The 16590-nt window shown below is 48.7% G+C and overlaps 1 protein-coding gene across 3 annotated transcripts in view; it reads left to right on the top strand.

Annotated features, from left to right (window-relative positions):
* LOC105471279 (DENN domain containing 2A) overlaps window positions 1-16590 on the top strand; it is a 126591-nt gene that overhangs the window by 107488 nt on the left and 2513 nt on the right. For all 3 annotated transcript variants that reach the window (XM_011723658.2, XM_071094367.1, XM_011723661.3), the window contains 4 exons: window positions 9477-9654; window positions 11178-11219; window positions 13724-13841; window positions 15355-15600. In XM_011723658.2, coding sequence (XP_011721960.2) covers window positions 9477-9654; window positions 11178-11219; window positions 13724-13841; window positions 15355-15600 — 584 coding nt within the window. The remainder of the gene's footprint in view (window positions 1-9476; window positions 9655-11177; window positions 11220-13723; window positions 13842-15354; window positions 15601-16590) is intronic.

Raw genomic sequence — 16590 nt, forward strand, 5'->3', positions numbered from 1 at the left:
TTAAGAGTCCCAAATGGCTGTACAGCAAGGAGAAAGGAGAGGAGCAGCCCTTCCTCCTAGGAATGAGACCACAAGGAAGTAAAAATGCAGGTAGCCGGCCAGGCACAGTGGCTCACACCTGTAATCCCAGCACTTTGGGAGGCCGAGGCAGGCAGATCACAAGGTCAAGAAATTGAGACCATCCTGGCCAACATAGTGAAACCCTGTCTCTACTAAAAATACAAAAAATTAGCCAGGCATGGTGGTGCGCATCTGTAGTCCCAGCTGCTCGGGAGGCTGAGGCAGGAGAATCGCTTGAACCTGGGAGGCAGAGGTTATAATGGGCTGAGATCGTGCCACCGCACTCCAGCCTGGCAACAGAGTGAGACACTGTCTCAAAAAAAAAAAAAAAAAGCAGGTAGCCTTTTCTTTGAGTTAGGAAAACACATTAAAAACATGTTTTGTTTTGTTTTTCTATTGCAATGATTGAAAAAAACAACACACATAGGCTATGCTCACTGTGCCTCCTTGCCTCCTTTTTATATACGTGTAATTTTTTTGTTTTAGAGATGGGGATCTAACTATGTTGCCCAGGCTGGACTTGAACTCCAGGGCTCAAGAGATCCTCCCACCTCAGCCTCTGGGATTCAGTAGCTGGGACTACAGGCACATGCCACTGTGCCTGGATCATAGGGTGCGTCCTAATGCCTGCATTCCTCTGAGCATTCCTAATGCCTGCATTCCTGCCTCCTCCAGTCGCCAGGACCCTTCTCTCCCTACTCTGCCCCATCCTACATTCAGAGGTTACTTTAGCCTCATTTAGCCTCACTCTTCCTACCTTAAAAATCCAAAAGAAACTGAATTCAATCCCCAAGATCTCTTCCAGGTCTAAAATTCTGTCATTCTGTAACTGTGAAGTCAAAAGTGCTTGAACCACAACTCTGAAAGGAATCTTAAACACAAATACTGCGTTTTTTTCTTCTCCTTTAAGGGACTAAAGTGAGAGCTTCAAAGACTAGGGAAATGGACCATGGATCTTGTCATGAACCACTTTGTTTCCAAGTCACATTTAGGCACTTTGACAAACGTGCTATAAAAAGAGTCTGGTGTCATGCAAAATACTTTCATGCAGGGATCTCCTTCTTTTTTTTTTTTTTTTTTTTTAGACGGAGTCTCGCTCTGTCGCCCAGGCTGGGGTGCAGTGGCCGGATCTCAGCTCACTGCAAGCTCCGCCTCCCGGGTTTACGCCATTCTCCTGCCTCAGCCTCCCGAGTAGCTGGGACTACAGGCGCCCGCCACCTCGCCCGGCTAGTTTTTTGTATTTTTTAGTAGAGATGGGGTTTCACCTTGTTAGCCAGGATGGTCTCGATCTCCTGACCTTGTGATCCGCCCGTCTCGGCCTCCCAAAGTGCTGGGATTACAGGCGTGAGCCACCGCGCCCGGCCAGGGATCTCCTTCTTAAGGTCTCTTTTATTTTTCTGGGGCGGAGTCTCACTCTGTTGCCCACACTGGAGTGCAGTGGCGTGATGGTGATCTTGACTCACAACAACCTCTGCCTCTTGGGTTCAAGCGATTCTCCTGCCTCAGCCTCCCTCCCTAGTAGCTGGGACTGCAGGTGCCCGCCACCTCATCTGGCTAACTTTTTTGTATTTTCAGTAGAGACAGGGTTTTACCATGTTGGCCAGGCTGGTCTCGAACTCCTAACCTCAGGTGATCCACCCGCCTCAGCTTCCCAAAGTGCTAGGATTACAGGCGTGAGCCACTGTGCCCGCCGCCACTCCCAGTCTTCTAGTCCAAATAATTGGCTTCAAGCCTTTTTCATTGCAGCCCACAATGAGAAGTACATTTTACAATCAGACCCAGGGTATGTCCTTCCACCTGTCCCCGCCACAGACACACAGATAGTTGTTTTTGTTTTTGTTTTTTTCCTTTGAGATAGAGTTTCATTCTTGTTGCCCAGGCTGGAGTACAATGGCATGTTCTTGGCTCACCGCAACCTCCGTCTCCTGGGTTCAAGTGATTCTCCTGCCTCAGCCTCCCGAGTAGCTGGGATTACAGGCACATGCCACCATGCCTGGCTCTTTTTATTTTATTTATTTATTTATTTATTTATTGTATTTTTAGTAGAGACAGGGTTTCTCCATGTTGGTCAGGCTGGCCTCGAACTCCCGACCTCAAGTGATCCACCCGCCTCAGACTCCCAGAGTGCTGGGATTACAGCGTGAGCCACCACGCCTGGCCTACACACAGATGGTTATTTACAGCTGGGAAACATGCAGCACACTCTCTTATTTTCTATTCTATTTTTTGTTGTTGTTCTTGTTTTTAATGCTGACTGCAACCTCTAAAATGATTTCAAGACCCACTAATGGGCTGCAACTATAGTCTGAAAAATCTTGCTCCAGAAACAACTACCTTCATTTGTATGTTAATGTTCTGATTTTCTAAGTCCTGACTTTACAACCATACAACACAAGCATAGCAACTTTGTAGTCTGGCTCCACACATCAACATAGATTCGTCCTAAAATAAAAAAAAAAAAAAAATTTAGAGCAAAGTGAATTCAGCACATTCAGTGGTTTATAGATCAAGGAACTAAAACACAAATGGTAAGGAATTAACCAAAAGTATTAACATTCTTGAATATTTGAGAGGAAGTGATGCCTTAGGAAAAGGTATCTCTGCTTTGACAGAAGATGTAGATCTAGATCCTTCAAAAGACGTAGAAGTTGGCCGGATGTGGTGGCTCATGCCTGTAATCCCAGCACTTTGGGAAGCCAAAGTGAGCAGATCACCTGAGGTCAGGAGTTCGAGACCAGCCTGACAAACATGGTGAAACCCTCTCTCTACCAAAAATACAAAAATTAGCCAGGCATGGTGGCGTGCGCCTGTTTATCTCAGCTACACAGGAGGCTGAGGCAGGAGAATCACTTGAACATGGGAGGCGGAGGTTGCAGTAAGCTGAGACCATGCCAGCCTAGGCAACAGAGTGAAATTCTGTCTCAAAAAAAAAGAAAGACATAGAAGTCACTTCACCTTAAGCTCTGGCTAGATTATTGATATTACTCTCCTTAATATAAGTCCTAACTTCATTACTCTCTCACTCTTTTTATTTTTTCTTGGTATCTTCCAAATGCAATGTCTTATTCTTACCCAGCTAATAAACAAGACAGTATAGGGATAAGAATGAAATCTTGGGATAGCGTTTTTCTCATCTTGGGAGTGATCATTTGAAAGAAAAGATAAGGACCTAATATGAGTACCATGCGTGGATGCCATGCTGCTAAGAGGTATTTCACAACTCCAGTGAGTATCAGGAGAACGACTATTTGCAAAGATGGGGAACAGGAAGGTTAAGAGACTTAGGGTGACAAATGAACAAGATTCAATAGCACCATTATTAGTCCAGGGGCCCCCAAACTGGGGAATGGAAAAGAAGGCTATGTGTACATATATTTTTAAATTTTAATTATTTTCTTTTTCTTTTTTTTTTTTTTTTTTTTTGAGACGGAGTCTCGCTCTGTCGCCCGGGCTGGAGTGCAGTGGCCGGATCACAGCTCACTGCAAGCTCCGCCTCCGGGGTTTACGCCATTCTCCTGCCTCAGCCTCCCGAGTAGCTGGGACTACAGGCGCCCGCCATCTCGCCCGGCTAGTTTTTTGTATTTTTTAGTAGAGACGGGGTTTCACTGTGTTCGCCAGGATGGTCTCGATCTCCTGACCTCGTGATCCGCCCGTCTCGGCCTCCCAAAGTGCTGGGATTACAGGCTTGAGCCACCGCGCCCGGCCATTTTAATTATTTTCAATTGTCATATAAAAATGGCATATATTTATCATGTGTGACAATGATGATTTTATTGTTGTTGTTGAGACAGGGTCTCCCTCTGTCATCCATGCTGCTGTGCAGTGACATGATCACAGCTCACTGCAGCCTTGACCTTCCAGGTTCAAGTAACCTTCCCACTTCAGCTTCCTGAGTAGCTGGGACCACATGTCACCACCACAGGCTATTTTTTTTTTTTTTTTTTTTTGGTAGAAACAGGGCCCCACCATGTTGCCCAGGTTGGTCTAAATCTCCTGGGCTCAACTGGAGCATGATATTTTAATACATACATTTATTTTGTTGTTGTTGTTGTTTTGTTTTGTTTTGAGATGGAGTCTCACTCTGTTGCCCAGGCTGAAGTATAGTGGTGCAATATTGGCTCACTGCAACCTCCTCCTCTCAGGTTCAAGCAATTCTCCTGCCTCAGCTTCTCAAGTAACTGGGATTATAGGCACGTGCCACCATGCCCAGCTAATTTTTTTATTTTGAGTAGAGATGAGGTTTCACCACGTTGGCCACACTGATTTTGAACTCCTGACCTCAGATGATCCAACTGCCTTGGTCTCTCAAAGTGCTGGGATTACAGGCACGAGCCACTGCGCCCAGTCTGATGTTTTGAAATATGTTTACTCTGTGGAGTGGCTAAATTGAGCTAATTAACATATGTATTACCTCACATACTTATTTTTTGTGATAAGAAAACTTAAAATCTACTCTCAGCAATTTTCTACGATACATTGTTATTAACTATAATTGCCATGTTGTACAATAGATCTCTTTAACTTATTCATTCTATATATGAGCTAATGTATATTTTAAGGATATTTCAGGGGGTGTTAAATCCAAGAGAAACTCACTTGGAAGCAAGGTGATCTTTGTTTTTAACCCTTTCTTCTTTTAGAGACAGACTATCACCCAGGCTGCAGTGTAGTGACACAATCATAGCTCACTGCAACCTTGAACTCCAGGGCTCCAGCGATCCTCCCATGTCAGCCTCCTGAGTAGCTAGAACTGCAGGCATGTGCCACCACACTGTGCTAATTTTTAAATTTTTTGTAGGCAAGGGGTCTCACTATGTTGCCCAGTCTGGCCTCAGACTCCCAGCCTCAAGCAATCCTCCTACCTCAGCCTCCCAAAGTGCTGGGATTACAGATGTGAGCCACCACAGCTGGCTTGCTTTTTTTGTTGTTGTTATTGAGACAGAGTTTCACTCTTGTTGCCCAGGCTGGAGTGCAATGGCACGATCTTGGCTCACTGCAGCCTCCACCTGCCAGGTTCAAACGATTCTCCTGCCTCAGCCTCCCAAATAGCTGAGATTACAGGCATGCACCACCACGCCCGGCCAATTTTTGTATTTTTAGTAGAGGCGGAGTTTTGCCATGTTAACCAGGCTGGTCTCGAACTCCTGACCTCAGGTGATCTGCCCACCTCAGCCTCCCAGTGTTCTGGGATTACAGGTGTGATAGGTGTGATCTGGGCTGCTTTTTTTTTTTTTCTTTTTGTAGTAAAATATATATAACATAAATTCACCATATACATAACATAATTTACCATTTTAATCATTTTAAATATACACTTCAGTGGCATTAAGTATATTCACAATATTTACAACCATCACCACTACCCATTTTCAGACCTTTTTCATTGTCCCAAACTGAAACTCTGTAGCCACTATGCAATAACTCCCCATTCTCTCTTCCCCTTAGCCCTTAGACATTTGTCTCCTTCCCGTTTCCATGAATTTGTTAGTCTAAGCACTAAGCAATATGTATGGAATCATACAGTATTTGTCTTTTTCTGTCTAGCTCAGTTCACTTGCTAGCAAATATCTTATTTATTATTTTTATGATTTGTGATGTTATTATAGAGACAGGGTCTCGCTATGTTGCCCAGGCTGGTCTCAAACTCCTGGGCTCAAGTGATTCTCCAGCCTCCCAAAGTGCTAGGTGGGATTACTGGCACAGTCAGCCACTAATATCTTTTTTTCTCTTTTGGAGACTGAGTCTCACTCTGTCACCCAGGCTTGGGTACAGTGGCATGATCTCAGTTCACTGCAACCTCCACCTCCCAGGCTCAAGCAATTCTCCTGCCTCAGCCTCCTCAGTAGCTGGGACTACAGGCACCCACCACCATGCCCGGCTAATTTTTGTATTTTTAGTAGAGATGGGGTTCCACCCTGTCGGCCAAGATGGTCTCAAACTCCTGACCTGCCAATATCTTTTAATTCACATATTTTCCCCTCAAGTAAGCCAGAGCTAATTGATTCTTTTTTTAATGGCTCAGGAAACTTTTAGGACAATGAGATTAGAGGTGCCTGATGTCAGGGGTGTCTGCATAGATCCATCTAGGCAAAACTCAGCTTCCTTGCAACTTTACCTAAGCAAAGCCTAGGTCAGAACTTGGGCAAATGTTCAGAAGGCTAACGTTAAGCAGGCTTTCTAACAAATGCACTGCTGGCTATAGGCCCCACACCTGAGGAGGATGTAGTATACTCATGGTAGAACCACTGGGCCCTCACTTTTATTCTTACAAGTACTTCTAACAAGCGTCTAAGGTGTTTGTTTGTTTGTTTGTTTGTTTGTTTGTTTTTGAGATGGAGTCTCGCTCCCAGGTGCTGGAGTGCAGTGGTGCAATCTCAGCTCACCACAACCTCTGCCTCCTGGGTTCAAGCCATTCTCCTGCCTCAGCCTCCCAAGTAGTTGGGATTACAGGCGCCCGCCACCACGCCCAGCTAATGTTTGTATTTTTAGTAGAGACGGGGTTTCACCGTGTTGACCAGGCTGGTCTTGAACTCCTGACCTCGTGATCCATCCACGTCGGCCTCCCAAAGTGCTGGGATTACAGGCATGAGCCATAGCGCCCAGCCGCGTCTAAGGTTTCTAATCCTATCATATTGTAGAAATCATATAATAGAATGAGAGGAGAGAGGAGCTGCTGCAGCAGGCTCAGCAGCAGTAAGAGATGATTGCAAGGAAGAAGAGAGGAAGTCAACTCCCACTCGCCTTGGAAGGCCATCAGTCATCACTGTCTTGCAGCATAATAGAGTTGATAATTCAACATGATAACCCTGCAGAATCCATTCCTTCATTCAACAGACTTGAGCTTGAATTCAGGCACTGTTGCGGAGAGATCAATAATGCTCAGTGCCTGCCAATTTAAAAAAAAAAAAAAAAAAGGCTACATTGTGACCATTACTCTTTTTCTTGCTTGCTTGCTTTTTTTGTTTTGTTTTGTTTTGTTTTGTTTTGTTTTGTTTTGTTTTGTTTTTGAGACACACTCTTGCTAGGTTGACCAGGCTGGAGTGCAGTTCAGTGGCACGATCCGATCACTGCTCACTGTGGCTTGGACCTCCTGGGCTCAAGAACCTCCCACCTCAGCCTCCGCAGTAGCTGGGATTACAGGTGTGTGCCACCACACCAGGCTAACTTTTTCATACTTTATGATTTTTTATTTTCCCCATCCAATGACCCATCAGACATCAGGCTAATTTTTACATTTTTTGTAGAGATGGGGGTCTTCTTATGTTGCTCAGGCTGGTCTTGAACTCCGGGCCTCAAGTGATCCTCCCTCAGCCTCCCAAAGTGCTGGGATTACAGGCTGAGCTACGAAGGCAGGCCTGACCATTTTTCTTTATTCTTTTTTTGTTTCTTCCATAACCACAATGCCATTATCACTGTTAATAAACTTTTCTCTTTTTTTTGGAGACAGTCTCACTCTGTCACCCAGGCTGGAGTGCAAGCTACAATCTCAGCTCACTGCAACCTCTGCCTCCCGGGTTCAAGCGATTCTCCTGCCTCAGCCTCCCAAGTAGCTGAGATTACAGGCACCCACCACCACGCCTGGCTAATTTTTGTATTTTTAGTAGAGATGGGGTTTCACCATGTTGGCCAGACTGGTCTTGAACTCCTGACCTCAGGTGATCCACTCACCTCGGCCTCCCAAAATGCTGGGATTACAGACGTGAGCCACCGCACCCAGCCTGACCATTTTTCTTGAAGGGAAACTACCAGTATTTCTCCCAAAGGTTTTTTTGTTGTTGTTGTTGTTTTTGTTTTTGAGACAGGGCCTCACTCTGTGGCCCAGGCTGGAGTGCAACAGCACAATCTCTGCTCACTGCAACCTCCGCCTCCCAGGTTCAAGCAATTCTCCCACCTCAGCCTCCCGAGTAGCTGGGATTACAGGCGTGCATCACCACGCCCAGCTAAGTTTTGTATTTTTTGATAGAGATGAGGTTTCACCATGTTGGCCAGGCTGGTCTTGAACTTCTGACCACCTCAGCCTCCCAAAGTGCGGGGATTACAGGCATCAGTCACTGTGCCTGACCTCTCCCAATGTTACTATGTTATTATTTTTGAAACTTTCAATGCTTAAAATGGTTAGCCCTCAGTCATCTCTTTTTTTTTTTTTTTTTTTTTTGTTTTTTTGTTTTGAGATGGAGTTTTGCTCTTGTTGCCCAGACTGGAGTGCAATGGCGCAATCTCGCCTCCTGGGTTCAAGCGATTCTTCTGCCTCAGCCTCCTGAGTAGCTAGGGTACACCACACCTGGCTAATTTTTTGTATTTTTAGTGGAGACAGAATTTCACCATGTTAGCCAGACTGGTCTTGAACTCCTGACCTCAGGTGATCCACCCACCTTGGCCTCCCAAAGTACTGGGATTACAGGCGTGAGCCACCGTGCCCGGCAGCCCTCAGTCATCTCTAGCATATCATCCTTGACCAGAATTCTGGGTGAGGCTCAACTGTATATGAGTTTCACCTTTACATGAACCCATTTGGAGCTGACCGCTGGCATGTGAGTACGAAAGGAGTTTTCTGTCCTTCTTTTTCCGGATTGCACCTAGGTGTTCATGCTCAGCTGAGAGAAGACTGGGAACAGAACACAGCCAAAGCTACAGTATTTCGATAGAAAGCATTTTCAGATCTTCAGTAAGAGAATGAGCATTCTTGAGAAAATAGGCTTTCACTGTTTTTGTGTTTTTGTTTTGTTTGGGGAGTGGGCAGGGAGTAGGGGTGGAAAGGAATGTAAATTAAAACCTTACAAGAGTGCAGGCACGGTGGCTCACACCTGTAATCCCAGCACTTCGAGAGGCTGAGGTGGGCAGATCACTTGAAGTCAGGAGTTCAAGTCCAGTCTGACCAACATGGTGAAACCCTATCACTACTAAAAATACAAAAATTAGCCGGGTGTAGTGGCAAGTGCCTGTAGTCCCAGCTACTCGGGAGCCTGAGGTGGGAGAATTGCTTGAACCTGGGAGGCGGAGGTTGCAGTGAGCCCAGATCGCACCACTGCACTCCAGCCTGTGCAACAGAGTGAGACTCCGTCTCAAAAAATAATTAAAAATAAAAATAAATAAATAAAAACCTTACAAGAGTATAGCTCACACAAAAAAGCTGAGGGCGGGAGGGTGCAGGGCGTGTAGCTCACATGTGAAAACACACTTGTAAAAATTATCCAGGACATTAAACTCGTCCCTGCAGCTGTGCCTCCAAGCCTCTCGCACAGGCTGTAAGTGCCTGGTGTGGCCTGTGCTGAGACTGTCCCGTGCTATGCGTGCTATGCCCCATCCACGTGTGTCCTTTCCTAATCATCCTGCCTCTGGGAGGAGCCTTCTGCCCTGGAGGCTTCCCTGGGCCCTCGCTGAGCCGGCCTCTCTCCCTGTTCTCTCCCTGGCTGCAGCACCCTGTCCAAGTGCTGCCACGCAATGGTGGCGCTGATCTACCCCTTCACCTGGCAGCACACCTACATCCCGGTGCTGCCACCCGCCATGGTCGACATCGTGTGCTCGCCAACGCCCTTCCTCATCGGGCTGCTCTCCAGCTCTCTGCCCCTGCTCAGGGAGCTGCCGCTGGAAGAGGTGAGCTCCCACTCGGCCCTGTCCCCCTCCCTGCAGGGTGCGGAGAACAGAGCAGGGTGCTGGCCCTGCAGGCATCATGGAGCAGTTCTCAGAGCCAGCAGTGTTGGGGAGCAGGGCGCAGGGGCCACCAGGGCTTTCTCTGGCATGTGTCCTGCCCAGAGGCTGACTCAGTCAGACCCTCAGTGACTGCAAACACTGTTTTCCCTTCCAAATGAAATGCCTGGTATGAGCACCCCTTGAGAAGGTCAGCAACGAACAATTTAGCCAGATGTCGAAACTCTTAAGTCATGAATAGCCCTCTGCTCTCCCCTGCCCTCCCGCCCACTCCCCCACATTGAGGAGCTAGCAAGATCCGGTCCTTTGTCATATCCGTTAAAAATGTTTTTGATCCCCAAGTTCTGGGTGTCCAGTTTAGCATCGAAGCGGGGAAAGTCCTCCTTGGCACTTGTGGAGTTACTTAGCCCCAGCCCCTTCTTCTAAATGGTGTCGACCCTGAGGACTGGGGACTTCCAGCAGTCAGAGAGGGAAGCTTAAATAATGTTGCTCAGCCCTGAAGCACCGGGAGGAACGCCTGTCCCTGTGTCCTGTAGTTCTGTCTGGGTGCCTAGAAGCGGCTCCTCGAATTGCCCAGATAGTCCTAATGCCCCATTAAACATCACCCACCGGCCTTAGGGCTTCCAGTGCAGGCTTGAGGGCCGCCAGGAGTTCGTCTGGCGCCCTGTGCTCCTGCAGGTGGCTCAGTTCATCCCCGGAGGGTGTGAGTGGGAAGGAAGGAGAGGTGGCCCTCCGCTCCTGGGCAGGCCTCTGGGATATGGGAGAACTCCTGTGTTTCCAGCTGTTGTTATGGTGACCATCCAGGCCCCTGGCTCCTCCTCCATCATGGCCAGTGGCCTTGGCTGGGGTCTGAGTGAGGGTCGTGCTCTCAGGAGTAGCAGCCCTTGTGTGGCCTTTGCGCCCCAGGCACCTCACTTGCCCCACCCTGGTCCTGGCCCAAGTCTCATTCTCACTCTGAGGAGTGAGGGAGGAAGTGCTTTATCCTGAAAGGCTTCAGCAGTGAAAGCCCAAAGCCTAACCGAGTCTCAGGTGGGTTTCTCTCCTCCTCTCCGCTGGAGAGAAATGACACGGTTAAGTGGGCAGCTGGGGGAAGGACAAGGCAGCGGCCCCAGGGTGGGAACCAGGGAGGCCTGTGGTGTCTTTGGCCCACCTCAGTAGCCCACACCCTAGAAGGCAGCATGAGAAGCTCTGCCTCAGCCAGTGTGAGCCAGGCGGAGAGTCCAGCCACAGCACACACGTGTCCCAGCCTGCGGTGTCAGTGTTGAAAGCAGGCAGTTCAGGAAGGACCCTCCCCAGCCCTGCTCTTCATTATCTGTGGCTTCTGTGGCAATATCAGGAAACCACACATGGCTCACCCCCAGTCCCGCCCCAGCTGCCTCTCTGCATGCCAAGAAGGAAGAAGGCTACGAGTCCATCCCTATCCCAGAAGCCCTGGTGACAGTGACAGTCCCTCTCCTCTCATCTCATAGGTCCTTGTGGTTGACCTCGTCAACAGCCGGTTCCTCAGACAGGTGAGTGAGGCCAGCGACGGCCTCCTGCTCCCTTTGTCTTCACCTATTTGTTGTTTGGGGCTCAGCTCTCCAGCCTTGGAAAGGCTCCGTGGAATTGCAGAGCAGGGTGGCAGAGCTGTGTGACCCAAGGATGGGGCTGGGCTGAGGACAAGCCAGAAGGCAAGGGGCAAAAAGGAAGAGTTTGGACAAAGGATTGCTTTCCATGTGTTCTGACACAAAATGGTTTTCTAACAATTAGAAAAAAAATATTTGTAATCTTGTAACTATAGGTACCCAGATATTTCATTTTTAAAAATAGCTAGGTGCAGTGGCTCAAGCCTGTAATCCCAGCACTTTGGGAGGCTGAGACAGGTGGATCACCTGAGGTCAGGAGTTTGAGACCAGCCTGACTAATATGGTGAAACCCCATCTCTATTAAAAATACAAAAATTAGCCAGGCGTAGTGGCGAGCACCTGTAGTCCCAGCTACTTTGGAGGCTTAGACAAGAGAATTGCTTGAACCCGGGAGGTGGAGGTTGCAGTGAGCCAAGATTGCACCACTGCACTCCAGCCTGGGCGACAGAGTGAGAACCCATCTCCAAAAAAAAAAAAAAAAAAGATAGGGTCTCACTATGTTGCCCAGGCTGGTCTCAAACTCCTGGCCTCAAGTGATCTTCCCACCTCAGTCTCTTCAGTAGCTGGAGGCGTGCACCACCATGCCCAGCTTCAATATGCATTTAAAGAATATTTGCCCCAGCCTGGTGTCTCACGCCTATAATCCCAGCACCTCCAGAGGCTGAGGCAGGAGGATCACTTGAGCCCAGGAGTTAAAGACCAGCCTGGGACAACATGGTAAGACCCTTGTGTCTACAAAAAAATTTAAAAATTACCCAGGCCTGCTGGTGTGCACCTGTAGTCCTAGCAGCTACTCAAGAGGCTGAGGCAGGAGGATCATTTAAGCCTAGGAGTTCAAGGCTGCAGTGAGCTGAGATTGTGCCACTGTACTCCAGCCTGAGAGACAGAGTGAAACCCTTTCCTGAAGAAAAAAAAAGGAGAGAAAAGGAGACAGGGAAAAAAAATGTATTTGTGTGTGTGTGTGTGCGTGCACGCGTGCACACGTGCGCCTTAAAAGGACTGAAAGGAAAACCCAATAAAACATTAATGTGTGTTGTCTTGGGGAGGGAAACTGAAAGGAGACAGATGATGAGTGATTTTTAAATTGTTTTAGTACATTCATATATTTTTATAATGACCATCAGTTACTTTCACTAGCAGAGAAGATAACACACACGTGTTTTTTTTTTTAATCATTTGCCAGAGAGGCCTAACTTCTGTCAGATATAGGAAGAAGTAATTATAGTAATTACAGAAATTTTCTGTGGGCATTCTGATGGATTACTTCCAAGTGTTGCCACATTGCTGAAAAGTTCAGTAGCATTAGTGCTGTTTTTTTATCATTACTTTCACTTCCTCAAGGCCCACAGGGTAGGCCCTTCCCGAGACCCTCCTGCTCTGAGGTGCAGATCCCAAAGCCAGCCTTGGATCACACAGGCCGTCTGCCCTGGCCAGAATCCCCTGGTTACCAGAATCCACTGGCTACCCTACAGGATGGGGCAGTGGAAATCATCTATTGAGTATCCTGTCAGTGCCAAGCCCTTTCACAGGGTAATTGTAGTCCATTTTAGCTTCACAACAAGGTACAGATTGATTGGTAGTCCATTTTACAAGTGGGGAAAATGAGGCTCCCGTCGCTTGTAAAAAGTAGGCTCGGCCGGGTGCGGTGGCTCACGCCTGTAATCCCAGCACTTTGGGAGGTCAAGGTGGGCAGATCACCTGAGGTCAGGAGTTTGAGACCAGCCTGGTTAACACGGTGAAACCTCATCTCTACTAAAAATACAAAACATTAGCCAGGCGTGGTGGCACACGCCTGTAGTTCCAGCTACTTGGGAGACTGAGGCAGGAGAATTGCTTGAATCCAGGAGGCAGAGGTTGCAGTGAGCCAAGATCGTGCCATTGCACTCCAGCCTAAGCGACAAGAGTGAAACTCTGTCTCTTAAAAAAAAAAAAAAAAAGGCCGGGCGCGGTGGCTCACGCCTGTAATCCCAGCACTTTGGGAGGCCGAGGCGGGCGGATCACAAGGTCAGGAGATCGAGACCACGGTGAAACCCCGTCTCTACTAAAAATACAAAAAATTAGCCGGGCGCGGTTGTGGGCGCCTGTAGTCCCAGCTACTCGGGAGGCTGAGGCAGGAGAATGGCGTGAACCCGGGAGGCGGAGCTTGCAGTGAGCCGAGATCGCGCCACTGCACTCCAGCCTGGGCGACAGAGCGAGACTCCGTCTCAAAAAAAAAAAAAAAAAAAAAAAGGTAGGCTCAAGATGGAAAGCTCGGACCTCTGGCTTTCAGTTGTATTCCTTCCATGAAACTGGGGACTGAGCCAGGCCTGCCCTGCAGTGACTCCAGTGTGTCCTGCGGCCAGGACACAGCCACCATGCCCATACGCCCACCTGCTACCTCTGCTTTCCAGATGGATGATGAAGACTCCATTCTGCCCCGAAAGCTTCAGGTGGCCCTGGAACACATTCTGGAACAGAGGAACGAGCTGGCTCGTGAGCAGGACGAAGGGCCCCTAGACAGCAGGCACGGTAAGTGTTCGGCCACCTCCCAGTGGGTCTCTCCCTTCCGCTCTGAGGGTCAGGGAACAAAAGGGCAGTGGCCAAGGGCCAAGTAGGAAAATGGGCAAGGGAGACATAAGGAGAGAAACTGGGGCCTCATTCTGTTTATCCGGATTTCACTCCCATGATGAATTGTGGGAAAGGTTTTCCCACCTCCCCCATTTTGGCCCTAAAGTACCTGTTTAAAAGGGGGATGTGGAAATTATCTGGGCATGGTGGCACATGCCTGTGGTTGCAGCTACTCGGGAGGCTGAGGCAGGAGGATCCCTTGAGCCCAGGAGGTTGAGGCTGCAGTGAGCCATACCACTGCACTCCAGCCTGGGCCACAGAGTGAGACCCCATCTCAAAAAATCAAAAATTAAAAACTGTGGCCAGGCGCGGTGGCTCACACCTGTAATCCCAGCACTTTGGGAGGCCGAGGAAGGTGGATCACCTGAAGTCAAGAGTTCGAGACCAGCCTGGCCGACGTGGTGAAACCACATCTCTACTGAAAATACAAAAATTAGCTGGCCATAGTGGCAAGCGCCTGTAATCCCAGCTACCCGGGAGTCCGAGGCAGGGGAATCGCTTGATCTAGGAGGCAGAGGTTGCAGTGGACCGAGATCACACCACTGCACTCCAGCCTGGGAGATAGAGCAAGACTCCATCTCAAAAAACATAAAAGGCTGGGGCCGGGCACAGTGGCTCACGCCTGTAATCCCAGCACTTTGGGAGGCCGAGGCGGGCGGATCACAAGGTCAGTAGATCGAGACCATCCTGGCTAACATGGTGAAACCCCATCTCTACTAAAAATACAAAAAAATTAGCCGGGCGTGGTGGCACACGCTTGTAGTCCCAGCTACTTGGGAGGCTGAGGCAGGAGAATGGCATGAACCCAGGAGGCAGAGCTTGCAGTGAGCCGAGATCGTGCCACTGCACTCTAGCCTGGGCGACAGAGCAAGACTCCGTCTCAAAACAAAACAAAAACATAAAAGGCTGGGTGCAGTGGCTCATCCTGTAATTCCAGCACTTTGGGAGGCCGAGGTGGGCAGATCACTTGAGGTCGGGAGTTCGAGACCAGCTTGTCCAACATGGTGAAACCCCATCTCTACTAAAAATACAAAATTTTACTGGGTATGGTGGTGCGCACCCATAATCCCAGCTACTTGGGAGGCTGAGGCAGAGGAATTACTTGAACCCAGGAGGCAGAGGTTGCAGTGAGTCAGGATTACGCCACTGCACTCCAGCCTGGGCGACAGAGTGAGACTCCATCTCAAAAAATAAAAATAAAAATAAAAACTTGTTTTTAACAATTTAAAATTTAAAAAATTAATCAGGGAAAGAAATGTCTTAATAACCTAGGGTAACCCTCCTCCTGGATAATCACAGTTTCCATCAAGGGAACTAGCAGTTACTGTACTTTGATTACTAATTGGCTTGTCTCAAGGGCTCTGGCCCAGCCTGTCTGCCCTCACCGTTCCTGGCCTTTCCTCCCCTTACTCAGGCTCAGAGTCCAGCCCCTTGAATGAGGTGGTGTCTGAAGCCTTTGTCCGCTTCTTCGTGGAGATTGTGGGACACTACTCTTTGTTCCTGACGTCCGCTGAGCGCGAGGAGAGAACCCTGCAGCGGGAGGCCTTCCGCAAAGCTGTCTCCTCCAAGAGTCTCCGCCACTTCCTGGAGGTCTTCATGGAGACTCAGATGTTTCGGGGCTTCATCCAGGAGCGGGAGCTGCGCCGGCAGGATGCCAAAGGTTAGGGGCATCTTCTCTGTTGGGGCCAAGTCAGCTAGAGCTCCCCCTATTCCAGGCGGCTGATGAGCAGGGAGAAAGATCACAGGGCAGGGGCACAGATAGGGCTGTGCCCACCTCCCCCAGAGAGCTTGCAGTTATGCCCTGATTGAGCTGGTGGGAAGGCCCCCTCTCCTGGCTTCTCTGTTCCCTCTGCCAGCCTCTCCCAGAACCACATTCTAGCATCTGTGGCAAGGTCTCCTTCTATCCCATTCTTTCCAAATTGATGAAATTCTCAGGCTGGGCACAGTGGGTGACTCATGCCTATAATCCCAGCACTTTGGGAGGCCGAGGCGTGCAGATCACTTGAGGTCAGGAGTTCGAGACCAGCCTGGACAACATGGTGCAACTCCTTTTCTACAAAAATATTTTTAAAAATTAGATTGGTGTGGTGGTATGTGCCTGTAGTCCCAGCTACTCAGGAGGCTGAGGTGGGAGGATCACTTGAGCTTGGGAGTGGAGGTTGCAATAAGTCAGATCATGTCACTGCATTCCAGCCTGGTTGAAAAAGCAAGACTCCATCTCAGAAAAAAAGAAAAGAAAAGAAAAGAAAACTGATTGGAGAGTATGACTTACAGGAGGCACCTGCCGAAGGAGTTTTAAAAATATTAATAGATCTACCAGATCCATTTAAATATCTCTTTACAGATCATTTGGTAAGAGAGGTGAGAGACACACAAGCTTAAAAACTACCTGGAAGCTGGGCGTGGTGGCTCACACCTGTAATCCCAGCACTTTGGGAGGCCAAGGCAGGTAGATCACCTGAGGTCAGAAGTTCAAAATCAGCTTGGCCAACATGGTGAAACCCCGTCTCTACTAAAAATAAAGAAAATTAGCTGGGCGTGGTGATGTGTGCCTGTAATCCCAGCTACTCGGGAGACTGAAGCAGGAGAAGTGCGTGAACCCAAGAGGCGGAGGTTGCAGTGAGCCAAGATCGCACCATTGCACTCCAGC

Source organism: Macaca nemestrina, chromosome 4 (genome assembly GCF_043159975.1).
Source record: "Macaca nemestrina isolate mMacNem1 chromosome 4, mMacNem.hap1, whole genome shotgun sequence".
Lineage (NCBI taxonomy): Eukaryota > Metazoa > Chordata > Mammalia > Primates > Cercopithecidae > Macaca > Macaca nemestrina.